The 13,787-nt window shown below is 43.3% G+C and overlaps 1 protein-coding gene across 2 annotated transcripts in view; it reads left to right on the top strand.

Moving 5' to 3' along the window:
* Positions 1–13,787, top strand: part of magi3b (membrane associated guanylate kinase, WW and PDZ domain containing 3b) — a 108,024-nt gene that overhangs the window by 54,300 nt on the left and 39,937 nt on the right. For both annotated transcript variants that reach the window (XM_028997685.1, XM_028997684.1), the window contains exon 2: positions 10,286–10,402. In XM_028997685.1, the coding sequence (XP_028853518.1) occupies positions 10,286–10,402 (117 nt within the window). The remainder of the gene's footprint in view (positions 1–10,285; positions 10,403–13,787) is intronic.

Here is a 13,787-nt window from a genome sequence, read left to right on the forward strand (position 1 = left end):
TGTCACAAGGGGAATCCGATGACGCACTTGCAGACATACTATGGGCATAAGCCGTCGTACCGGTAGAGGACACTGGGCGAGCGGGGCAGGAGGACCGGGGGCACCTGGCCGGCGAGGAATGGGGACGCATTGGACGCGCTGCCACGCAGCGGGGAGTCAGTTCGGGATCTTTGGGAAGGACCGGGGCAGAGGAGAACCGGAAGACGGCGGGTTTCAGGATGGTCCGGAATCTTGGACTGGACGGGAGTAGGTCTTGGGCGGCAGGAAGGTAGGGGAGCATTGAATCCCGTCTTAACCGATGGGTCAGGTAGGTTCGAGATCAGGGGCAGGCAGAGGTCGTAGCCAGGAAGTTCCGGTCGGGGTCCTTTCGTGGCTTCCAGGGGATCAGGCAATTCTTGAAGTCGTGGGCAGGTGAAGGTCGTATTACAGGAATCACAATGGGGCATGGGTGAGAGAGCTAGCGTCTCTGGCGAGTAAACTCATACAAAGAGCGGGCGTGTCTCCTTGGGGTTACCTCACTTTTATACTTGCCACCGCCCGCTTCCATTTCCTCTTCCGGGTCGTCGTCTCCCAGGCTGGTGAGGCGCCCTCTAGTGGGCTGGAGGCGCGTTGGCCATGATAACTTGTCATTTCCATGTACCATGTACCAAGTGCCACACACACACACACACCAATGTATGCATACATGTCTTTTCATACAATAACAGGTTTGTAGTCATCTTTCCAAACACAGTCGCAGCCTCGTAGAAACTGCGCCGCTCGTGAATTTAAAGAGAAATGAAAGCAGCAGACGAGTCTCTGAAGAGAAGAGGCAGGTAGAGAGTAAAACACGCGGAGTGTGTTTGATTAAAGATCGTGCGGGCGTGGGCTCCCGGCGCGCTTCCTGTTCTCTCAACAATGAAACACACGGCCTTGATGACAGCAGAGACGAAAGGGACAGTGGCGGACGGCCGAGGGCGTCACTTTTGTCCCTCTGCCCATAACCTTGCTGCCGTTATGTGATTTGTGTTTTTATGATGGACAGACATTGTGGTGCAACTGAGAGTGTGTGAGTGTGTGTACCGTCGGTGGCCCTCTAAGATTTCGATGATGTGTCTGTTCGAAGAATGGCCGTCACCAGATACCATCACCACAGCAACAAGCCGGCACCCTCGCTCCCTCCCTCTCTCTCGCGCGCGTATCTCTCTGATGGCGAACGAGTGAAACGCCGCCGTTCTCTTCCTCTTTACATCTCACTGCAGGATGCGTGCGCGTGTTGAATTCCCCACTGCAAATGAGTGCCGCTTTTCCTCCACCCGCCGAATGTGGCACATTGTGGCAGCGGGACCCTTTGCGCTATGGGCAGCGGTTTAAAAGTGTCAAGAGCACAAGTTTGGGAAATAACACACATAATAATTATGTTCTTTGATTAAATTTAGAATGTGTTGGGTTTTTAAAGTGCCAAGTGCACACTGTGCTATTCCCTTTAACAATCTAATTATAATCACAATCATAATTATAATCATTACCTGAATATGTAGCATGCATAAATGGATTCCCAGCATCATGAACTGTATAAGTCGCATTTTATTGTACATTTTTATACGAGTTCAATGAACCAATTTTTTTTCTTCTACTGATTAAATTTTAATTCGGTGCCAAGCGTTCAGCTGGGGCCCATGAACAGGGTCTCGCAGGTTCACCGTAGCCCTGCCAATTCACCCGACCTGTGCGGTAGTCCAGGCCGCGGGAGGAGACCAGATGTCAGAAATGAGGTGAGCGAGGCGCAAGTGCATGACTTCATATATCTTTCATGACAGAAAACGGAGCTGAAAGTGCAGCACAGGGCCAAAACCAAACCCGCACCAGCATGGCAAAAAGTGAACACTGGCTAAACTTCACAACTAATATTTTACCATTGATGTCATGTAAAGAAAATAAAAAAAAACAGGCTACAGCAGGTTTGGTTGGTTTGTTTAGATTACTTTGATGCTAAAATATTATATGTAATATTTAGCCATTGTTCACTTTTTTCAGTGAGGCAGATTGACTAATGACAGACAAACAGTAAACATTATAAATTAGTTGTTGCATTTGAAGTTATGAAGTTCTAACATCATTTTACGGCCGACGGGTCTTTGTACAGTTGGATCTAAACCATAGCTGCCGTTTGTTTAATTCTCATTACAGTAGTTAAAGTTAAACTAAACTTTTATACTTTACTAGAATGCTACTGACAGCAGGTTTGTTTGGTTTATTCACATTAGGCTAAAATATTAGGCGTGACAGATTACTTCCATTTTTGGATGTTGAGCCAGTGTTTTTTTCTGTGCAGACAGGGTCATGGGTCACAGGGCCCTTTACTTTACCTCATCTCCACGTTCCTTGTGACACACATTCGTTAACTCTCCCGCTTTGCCCCATTTTTCCTGTTTTTTCGTTAATTATTCAGAGAATGTGACCATCCTTCTGCACAAAAACATGACTTCACTTTTACAGATACAAGAGCTGACAGCATGCGGTGGGACCATGGACCCCTCCTAGATCTGTGTGTTCCTGTTTGGTCTTGTGTTCACTTTGTACTTACATGCTGTAGCTCCACTCTCAGAACAACAATTTTATGTCCCATTTTCTAAATGAGCTGCGGAGGATTTGACAATAATGGCGGTGTCGTGTTGCGAACCCGCTACAGTACAGCACTCACAGGTGACGGTTCATAACATGACACTTCTGCGCCGCCACACCTGGCGTGACAATGCTTTCCCCTCTCACCTCTCCCGCCTTCCTCCTTCCCTGAGTTCTCAGCAATCCCTGACTTTATACACTGAAAGTTGCGCCGCCTTTCTGCCATAAAAAATCACTAGTATGGTTCCACAGCCAGAACAGACAGGGTGACAGCCAGCCCGCGGCATGATGGGAAATCTCCACACATCTCCTCAGACGGCAGCCCTGATTCCTCGGTGTCCTTTCTTCCCAAGTGTCTGATTAAATTGTGCGTTTTTTTTCCCCTCTAGCCTCTTGTGCCGAGGTCATGATTACAAATCAATGATAAAGACGACTGTGTGAATTGTTGCAGTTTCCGTGTATGAAATGCCATTTCAAGGTCCCGGAGAAGGAGACACTCGAGTCGTCAGCATCAGACACAGCAGTCGCGTCGTGGTAGGCAGCGGGCCGAGACCACTGCAGAGCTCACACCAAAACATTTTAATTGTTTTGCTGGAGATGGAAGGCAGAGAACTTGCATGGATAGCCAAAAAATCCCCCTCTGCTAGTTGACAGATTTCACAAAAGGTGCAGACAATGTGATGCCAAATGTTTATTTTATCATATTCTGTGTCCTTAATTATTCTTTTCTTATATGCCTGTGGCAGTTTGTTGACGGTAGGGCTGTCAATCATTTACATTTAGAGTTACAGCATTTACCAGACGCCCTTATCCAGAGCAACTTACAATCAGTAGTTACAGGGACAGTCCCCCCCTGGAGCAACTTAGGGTTATGTTTCTTGCTCAGGGACACAATGGTTGGAAGTGGGATTTGAACCTGGGTTTTCTGGTTCATAGGCAAGTGTGTTTCCCACTAGGCTACTATCACCAATCGATTAATAATTGTATTAATCATACATTAATGTACATTGTCGCCAAGTGTCTAACAATAGAACACTGCTGAATGCCCCTACTGAACAAACAAGAGGCAACAGTGGCAAGGAAACCTTGAGAGGAACCAAGGCCCAGCAAGGGGAATCCATCCTCCTCTGGTCAGCACCGGATTATCAATCCGATGTTCAATCTGATTCATCCAGGAAATGACGGCATAGAGAGGTTATTGCAGTCCAGTTGTGTATTATGATGTAGTATTGAGGTTGTATATTAGAGCTCCAGCAGTTCACTATCAGGTGGAATCAGCAGATGGCTTGTAAGGGCCAAGCAGGGAAATCCATGCAGGTCAGCGATGTCACATGATCACTCTGCACCAGGATGATCTTAGGACAGATAGTAAGGGATAAAGAAAAGAGAAGGGTGAGTTAGTAATAAGTTAGCTAAAATGACATTAAGTGACTGAGGACTAAACCGTTCCAGATACATTAAGACATGCAGCATTACTAATGGATTCTGAGGGTAAATAAAATGTAAATACTATTTAGTGGTTGGCAGTGGCAGTGGTTTCCATCCCCACACACTGCTCCCCTGGGCGCCTGTCATGGCTGCCCACTGCTCACTAATGGTGATGGTTAAAAGCAGAGGACACATTTCATTGTGTCACCGTGTGCTGCGCTGCAGTGTTTCACAATGACAATCACTTTCCTCAATTGTTGAGTCAGGTAACCTTTTTTTTTTACAAACTTCCACTTAAGGACGTTGTTCTCGGTACCCATGATTCGAATCAAGGATTTGTAGCAGTAATCTGAATCTGCTTTACAACTTCACTCTCTGTCTCCATTTTCAGGTTGGGATTGTCACTGGCAAACAAAACATAACATTTCCTGCATATACATAATGTAGAACTAACTAGTGTTATAAAGGTTTAGTAAGTGAGTGAGTGTGTGTGTGTGTGTGTTTAGTGGAAGAGAGGAGGTCTGACAGCAAGAGAGCCAGGGAGACGGAAATAGAGACAGGGGAGCAGCGACAGAGACGCCGTGACTCAGCATCTGCAGGGCAGCACGTGCTGGAGCGATTTTTTTCTGTCCTCCTCATCCTCTGTCTTTCCCTGCACCTGATCACTGCGTTTCAGCTCAGCAACAGCTGAGACAGTCTGACCTGCTCACCATCCCTCCTTCCTTGCTCTGTTTTATCAGCCAGTCTCCATTAACGCAGGGGCATGTTGGCATCCTGTATTCTGTGCTACCTGTTTATCATGTATTATGCGGATCATAATTTCATTAAGGTTTGAAATTTTGAAAAAAAAGAAAAAAGATATGCATTCAGTGATATTGGAGTGTCAATACAAAATGCTTGCAGATTTTAACACAGCATTTACTACCAAAAAAAGAAATTGCCATAATAATGGAGTTATTGGCTAGACTCGATTCTTCTTTCATGTAATTAATTAATAACATAAATTTAGTTTATTTATTACACAGTTGTTTCAAATCTCTGCACAAATCTAGTGTGTGTGTGTGTGTGTGTGTGTGTGCTGTGACCCGGTTAGGCTGATACCTTCTCATCAGACAGAGCAGTGGGGTTTCTGGACCACGGACCTTGGCAAACAAGCCGACTGCAGTGATCCTTCAAAAGTGACAAAAGACTGCAAGGTCGTTGGAGGGGGTAGATGGCAAACATGCATGACAGGGTGAAAAAAAAAAAAGGAAACATCACCGCGGTGCGACGGTCACCGAGGTCACCAGGTGCTTGCCAACCTTTTTGATGCGTAGAGGGAAAAAAAACTGAAACACAATTGAACTGGAGCCAATCCTGGATGATGGGGTGCTGACAAAATGTTGCTAATCACATGAGTGAGTGTGACTCCAGCCTTCCGTGGTGACGCCATCTGTCTCGCTGGGTGGCAGCCGCGTGGCGCGGCCCGTGTCTTTAGCTGCCGCCTCGAGCAGCGCCACAGACATATGGAGAAGAGGCGCGGCTTTAGGTGTCGGCGAAGGCGCTTGCCAGAGACTGAGGCGATGGCTCACGCTCCCCTGCTCCTCTGCTGCAGTGATCCATATTATCATACACATACGCCACAGTGACAAAAATCCTGTTGCACTAGCTGGCACTGGATAGAGGAATGCTGGGAAAATGTGTGCAGAGAGATTGAAATGAAATGAGTGAAAGGTTAGACAGTATCTGACCTTCCATTAGCTTTAATACTGTACAATAAGACCAGAATCTAATTTCTCACTATAAGTAATCTCATTAACTTTTTTATTGTTAAACGGACTAAAGTCATCAGAACAAAGCTTACAGTGTGACGAAATGGTACTAGAGCACGTCCAGGTCTTTCATCCTAATAGACGGTTTGCATTACATGTCATCTGCATGTCCTTCATATTGCAGTAAACAGATGCCAAGAAATAAATGTAAATGTACAACATAATTTGAAACAATATTTAATCTTACAATTTTCTGCAGTTTGGCCATATTTTTTATGCCAGCTTACTATTTTGTTCTGACATTATAGTAAAATTGATGATTGCTGTATGGTGTGTAGTAGGATAAAAACATGCACTTACAAAAAACAGAGGAACTTAAAATAAGCAGTCAGCTTACTACAGTACATTTATCACGCCTCCAGCCTCATTCACTTGATCACAGTTCCCCACATTCTAATCAGCGGCACTTCACAGGCTCAGGCACCTCACCTGTAACCAACAATTACCCCAACGCCTGAAAAACACACACTCCACTCACTTATCACTTAAACCTCATGTATGCATCTGAACTCTTATGTTTGAGTTTTGTTGGCTGAGTTTTGTTGGCCCAACTAGTCAAAACAGTGCATTGTGAGTACTTTAAAGTTCAGAGTTCAACAAATATAGTAAATACAGGAAGCACCGATGCTTTAGAAATGTGGCAGCTGTAGTTGTGTGACAAAATATTCTTAAAGACATATTCTTATTTATTTCGATATAATTACCGATGCAAAATTGGTGCTCTACTTTTTTTAATCAATGTGATGATCTTGCCAAGGGCTGTCCCTGCCTTGGCCCAAATATTGCTGGAATAGACCCCAGCTTCCACTACCCTGATTGAGATAATCGGCTTTATAAGATGAATGGATGGTCAGTGTCTTTGAAGGGTCTCCTAGATTTTGATGAGGGGACTTTCGGGATGGTCGCGTCTGGTGTCGCCTTCTTGCTTTGCCTCAAACACACCTCAAAACACCCCACCTCCTCCTGCCTCACCCTGTGGCGGCCTATTTGGCCTGCAGTGCGCAACTCGAAAGAAGATTAGTCCATCGCTGACACATGCTATGGAGCCATGGAGAGGGCTGGAGAATTCACAGGGGTGACCTTGACTCGTAGCCAGCGGCACACATAATGAGTGTGAAAGTCTGATATCAGAGAATGAATAGAGAGGGAGGGAGAGAGAACGAGGATGACAAGAGAAAGAGGCACAAAGATCCAGGGAACACAGGAACACATTGATGGTGAAATGGAGGAACTGGCAGATTTTCAAATATGGCACTACAGCAAGAGAAGGAGAGACTCTGAAAAGAAAAGGACTGTTGGGTAAAACATGCCAGAAAGAAGAGGGGTGGGTGGGGGAAAGAATCAAAACCACTGGATAAAACAGGTGAGCCAGGAAGATGAAGGTGGGCAGGGGTAGAGAGGGGGTGGAACTGAACAAAGAGGAGTTATTCAGGGTGAATCTTCTGGCGAGCTGCGTCCATTTTCCTGGCTGGCTGCACTCAGAGCTGATTCCCCATTGGCCGGCTGGGCCGATGACATGACGTGATGGGAGTTGCCTCTGAGCGTCCCCCATCCAGTGGTTCACTTGTCTGTGGGAGATGGCAGAACGAGGCTCCAGTCTGCTGCTTCTGCCGCCCTAACTCTGGCTGACAGGCCACTTGGGTTCCCTTGTGTGCAGCCCGGGAATTTGGCCCCGAGCTCTGAGTGTTTGCTTCAGCATAAGTGTGTATGTGTGATTGTGTTAAATGCAATAGATATTGGAGTTAATAGCATGTAACATGCCATTCCAAATTCAGGCAAATCATGTCAGAAACTGATGAAGGTGGGAGGGAACAGGAGGTCTTCTTCTTCCAAAATGAGGATCAGATCTGAACTTCTGCCCAGGCACTTTTCCTACTGGGTCTGTTCTATTAATATATATTTTTAACATTAAATATGAATTTTTGGTTTGTTTTACTCAATGAGGAATTGAGTACAAAAGCCGAGAATTCAGTATAATTCAGTAAAAAAAAAAAAAAAGATTGATTTGCCTTTTTTCTGTTTTGTGCCAGCGTGAAGACACTTTTTGGTATTTCTGGCATATGGTGCACTACAGGGAACCATATGAAGAAGAAAGTGATTCCTAGCAAAGCAGGTCTCATATGGCAGCATTTGTTTTTTGCATTGTAATGATTACTAATGCTAAGTCAGTGGGCAGGTCCACCAACCTTTCTGAAGTTACTTTGTTCATCTGCATTGGCAAAAATAGCCCCCTGAAGGTGAAATTTTGCTGAAACCGACTGTACATGCAGACCCCATTTAAACTGTTTAGTGGGCCTGTTATTTTTTCCCTGCCGTCTCACCAGGGGGAGGTTTGCGTGGATAACCAGGATATTCTAGGCCAGAAGAAGAGGGCCAGCAGATTGGGCCTATGGTCCCTTGTGCCTATGTGCCCTCTCTGACCAGCTGTGATTTGGCTTTTTGAGCGTGAGATGGAGGAAGTGGGAATAGGGACCATCCACCCCTCTAAAAACTCAGAGTGCTCTGGGATGTGTGGCCTCTAAATGGTCCGTATGGTGCTGTGGTCTCTGCGTGGGTGGGAACAAATCTGTAGGTTTTCAGGAATTTCTTTGATCAGATGTTAAAAATAATAAACAAATCAACCATAAATACACCAAATTACACCTTTGCCAGAATCTCCAGTGAAGTATTGTGATTATAACAAATAGGGATTGTATAACAAAAAATTAAAATGCTTTATCTCTGAGGTTTAGTCAGTCATGTGACACTGTGACTGAAAAACAACATAATAAAGAAGATCATCAGAGTCTCTCTTGCCCCCATAATGGACAGTTACCACTGCACTACCACTGCATCTGGAAATCCACCAGCTTTGTGAAGGACTCTATACACCCATCATATGCACTCTTTACCCTCCTACCATCAGGAAAAAGGCACTGATGCATTCGGGCCCACACTGCCAAACATTGTTTTGTTTCACTATGTACTGACTAACATGTATGTAGCTGAGCTTGAACTTGAACTAATCTGAATGACATATGAAGAAGTGTGTTGTAGGCGCCCCCTCAGACAAAAGAAAACTCAAATGTTGATGAGTTTTTTTCCCAGTAAATCAGTTTTATTGTACTGATGTATAGACAAATAAATTGTGATTGGCTGTGGGTGTGCAATAAACACTATGTAATGTACGGGTGAACGTTTAATCATTATCTTAAATGAACACGTCCACCACACATTATCAAGGAAACCTATGAATCTAGAGGGGGTCCCCAAGTTTCAAACATTTTTAAACTGAAATGCATCAAACATTATCAAAATCAAATGAGAGCTCTTTTTAATAATTACGGCCAGATCATAGTCTAAGCAGGATAATCCACTTCCAAAAATAATCCAAAAACGGCACAAATACTCAGACCTGGGATCAGGTTCAGGGGTGAGAGCAGTTCGTTAAAATTATGACTGGCGGTGGCAGATGCACACATTCCTGCTGTCTGGAATCTCTCTGCAGTTTCTTTCCACCAATTGGCTGGTGTGAAAATCATAAGACAGTCAAAGAACATTATCCTATTAGTTCAATACCACAGGGCTCTATGAATTCTTTTTATCTGAAACTTGTAGTGACTGTCACAGCGCGTCACTTGTTCTTCGATTAATCATTAACAAGCCCCAGTTCGTGTGTGAATATGTGTGTGTGCAATTGATCATGCCTGTCAGGCACAATGCAAGCAATCATTTGCAATCTTAGCTCAGGTGATGAAGCGTTTCTGTCTGATGCATCGCGTGGCCATTTCCATCTGCTGGGCCAATCAGCTTTAATGTGTGTCATCCTTGACGTGTGCGTCTGTGCTGCTGTAATGATGACTTCACAACCGCGCTCATTATTCAGCAGCTCTCTGTCTGTATTTCCTCTGAAAACTCAGTTTCCTTTGTGTTCCCTTTGTTTCCTCGAGTTGTCGTGTCCTTTTCATATCGATGTTTCATCCACACATTCTTCCCCACTCAGATCACCCTCATTGTGTTGAGATTTGTGCTTGGCACAGAACCCGGCTTTCTTCCTCTATTGCTGCTTACCCCACAGCACAAGAGACTGCAGGCCCCTCTATCTCCACTTTCTGTCCCCACGCGAAAAACTTTGTGTGAACTTCTGCGTCTGCGAGGCGCTGGGGATTGCAGGAGGGGAAGCTGTGTCTTGTTAGAGTCTCATGCATGCGGCTTTCATTTCGTTTTTTTTTTTCTCAGCCTGCCGCTTCGCAGCGGGGCTGGGAATCAGGCCCGTCAACTCCCCTCTGAAGTGCTGAAAGTGGCAAAGCTCGACGCAGAAACGAGCTCTCGAACAAAACTCCACGCTGCGCGAGTCCACGAGCATGTGCTCCGAGCGCGGCGGACGCGGATTACGACCTCGGATGTCACCCCATTACCGCACGGCTCTCACTCTCTCGTGTTTTGTCCCCCTCTCTCCCCAGGGAAGGTGCTGAACACCGACCTGCGGCATTACCTCAGTCTGCAGTTCCAGAAGGGGTCACTGGACCACAAGCTTCAGCAGGTCATCCGAGACAACCTGTACCTCCGCACCATCCCGTGTAAGTGACCCCCGGTGCTTGAGCTGCACACAGATGCATGCATTCTTTACATGCAGCAAGAAAAACTATAATTTTCTGGAAATATTGTGATATTTCGGATCAAATGAGATGAAAATCTTGATTAGATTAACCAGATTAATCTCTAGTGGGTCTAGACAGCCATTCCATGTCATTAGTCACATTTACAATCATAAACATTGCAATCATAAAATTGCACATAGAATATACACATTGTGGAAACACATGTCTTCTTTTGCCCAGGCAATGTTCAGGCAATTCCAAAATTCATATTTCCCATAACAGCAATGGAAACACTTCCGTTGCATATCATGTGACTTTATCATGTGATCCCAAAATATATGGCAAGTTATGTCTGGATGAACCGTCACCTCCCAGAAATTCCTTATAACATATCCCCTGTATAACGGTCTTATATTACAAATGATGGCTTTAAATCAATGCAGTCTACTTCAAATGAATCTAGAGGGTTCCGTTGTTCTTGGAAAACAATTTTGCAATTGTGTTTTATCAACATTTTGAAAATTATTGCTTTAGTTTTGCACAAATCTGTAGTGGTAAGATAAAGTTACTGCATTAATGAAATATAATTGCTCAACACCAGCGGCGCTGAGGTTTCAATTTCAATTGTACCTATTCCCAAATAGATCAAGGTGTCACTGTAGCAATTGATGAATTCAGTCTCGTTTCCTTCATAGAATTTTACGGTTCTGAAAAAAATGGTAACACGTTGCAGCAGCACACATAACACGGTGACCTACTTTTGTTCCACCAACTTGGAATTAATAACCTCCCAAATAAGTGAGAACACAGTGATGAGGAGAACCATGTTAAGTGAGCCATTTGCAGGTGGTGATTTAATGCAGGGTGCAGTGTGAACTGTTAGAGCGTTAGGCTAGAACACTTTGGCTGGATATTGGATTTTATTTTTTAATGTGAGTGTGTTGCTGCAGTAGCACTATGCCGTGCTTATTAATATTCCATCCCATTGATTTTCGTGTCTTGTTGCTATTTTGGAACAAGTTAAAAAGTGTGTAGGAGCGAAATGCCCAAATCTGCAGTCGAGTCCCCAGTCTGTCAGTGGGCCCTTGTGGGAACGGCCAGGACTTTCTCTGTGGAACCTGGAAAATGGGTGCAGTTTCTTCGTCTTCTTTTTTTTTCAGTGTATCTTTTCTCAGATAATACATAATAACACAAAATAATCAAAATGATTATGTTGATTCAGATGGCACATCTTTAGCATGCACATTGAAGACACACTGCTGCCGAGGCTCACAAACACAGAACTGTCACATCTGTGGTGCACACATCTGATGCACACAGAGAGTGGAAATCAGGCAGGACCAGATGAAAATATTTAAACACACACAGTGCCACATGACATGGTTCACAGTGTTTTGGGGCCTTAAAAAGTAATCACTATTAATTCATTGCAAAACTGGATCCTTTAATCAATCTATTTGCTTTACCATCACCCATCAGTAGTGGACATTCCAGGCTCTGGTGTCCTTGGTGAGTGAAAGGGGAACTCAGGTGTTAGTCACTTGTTATTTGCCTCAATCTTCTCATGTCAGACTCTGATTAGTTTAACATCAGTCCCATTGGTCATCTGCCCTTCAGTCTCTGAACAAGTCAATGACCTTTATTGGCATTTCCATGCTCACTGGTGGCCACATCACTCACATTCTCTTCGTTTATGTGTACTTTTAGTGATTAGAATCACTGTAGTTCAATATAAAGTGATTGTGAGTGATCACCTTCATGCTCTGATGATGCCAATGATTCACCAGTATTATCCAAACACCAAACCAGGGAATGTTTTTTTTTTCTTTTTTTTCTCTGTTTTTCGTACAATGCTATATTTGAGACCTGCATTGAGCAAGCAAATGGAGGCAGTGGGAAAAAAGTAGTAAATAGTAGTTGTCAGTCCTAAAGAGGGTGCAATTGTGAAAATACAGGGTAGGAAAGCAGCACATTTACATTATGTTGGAAAAGGAAATAGTGTTTGTCCGACTGAAACCAGACCTTTAAAATACATGTATATCTAAACTAAATAATAATAATGAAAAAAGCTAGACAAATTTGTAACTTACACACCCACATAATCTGATTGTATACGTTCAGGTGCTCCAATTCAATCTCCAGACAAGAATGATCATGTGCATCACATTTGCAAAACAAGTAAAGCATACAGCAAGTCTATTGATGTCTGTTGGTTTGTTCTTTAATATAATAAGTGAAGTAAAATAAATGAATCACCTCCCATTAGAAATGGACATTCAACATGTCCCTTGCATATATACTGAGACAGGGACAGTAGCTCAACTGAATGTCATTGCAAATGAAAGGACCTGTATTCAACTCCCATTGTACACCATAGAAAGACTGAATAGAGAGGAGAGAAATAGAGATTACAGGATGTTGGGTGAGTTAGAGCCTCTATAATGCAAATGTGAGCATTATGCTTCAACATTAACCATTTTCTGTATTTATGGATGCATTATATTTTATCATTATACTCTCCTTTCTTATTTTGATTGGCTGTTTTTGATTACAACTGTGATAGGGATTCAATTATTTTGCCTGATCTTCAAAATTAAGGGTCATGCAAAGCATCTGGTAAATATTAATTCTAACTTGCCTGATTCATTAGATTTCATTAGTCTTTCAGTTAAGAGCACAGATAGTGTCTCAGAATTAAGGATTACATCCCTCAGGAGGACAAAGAGTGGTGTCTCTCTTTGATCTGCCTTTGATATGCTAAAAATTAGCCATGTAGAATAAAATTAAAATATGGAAGATCATCCACTATCTACGGGTCAGCATGTCCAGGCTCCTGTTGTCAGGAAGACCAGCTGCAACAGGACCTCAAACTTGCCATTCCTAAAAGCTGTGAGAGGCCACTGTTCATTTTAGCAACAACTTGTGTTTTAGTCATAATAATCTTTTGATTGAATTGCATTTTTTTATTTGCATTTATTCACATTTGGCTGCCAGTTTGTTCTATTTCTTTGTTATTTTTGCACATTTTTCCCTTCTATGAGCATTTAAAAGTGTTTTATTTTAAAAGACTTTGTATCAGTGGATGGTGCAAAAATTTTGTCCTGACGTTGTCCTTGGTATAAGACAGAATAAACCATTTAGAATGTCATGTCACCTCACGTTTTAATTACATAGACACAGGATTTATGGATTTTAAAGACTTGTTTACCCTGAGAAAGCAATGAACTGACCTGCTCATGCATCAAGCAAAGACAATTATCACACCTAAAGAGGAATAAAATAAAATTATAGAAAAAATGGTCTTCATAAACCAGTTATCTTTAAAAATTAACATGTACTATAAAATGTTTAAACAACAACAAAA

The sequence above is a fragment of the Denticeps clupeoides genome, chromosome 12 (assembly GCF_900700375.1).
Source record: "Denticeps clupeoides chromosome 12, fDenClu1.1, whole genome shotgun sequence".
Classification (NCBI taxonomy): domain Eukaryota; kingdom Metazoa; phylum Chordata; class Actinopteri; order Clupeiformes; family Denticipitidae; genus Denticeps; species Denticeps clupeoides.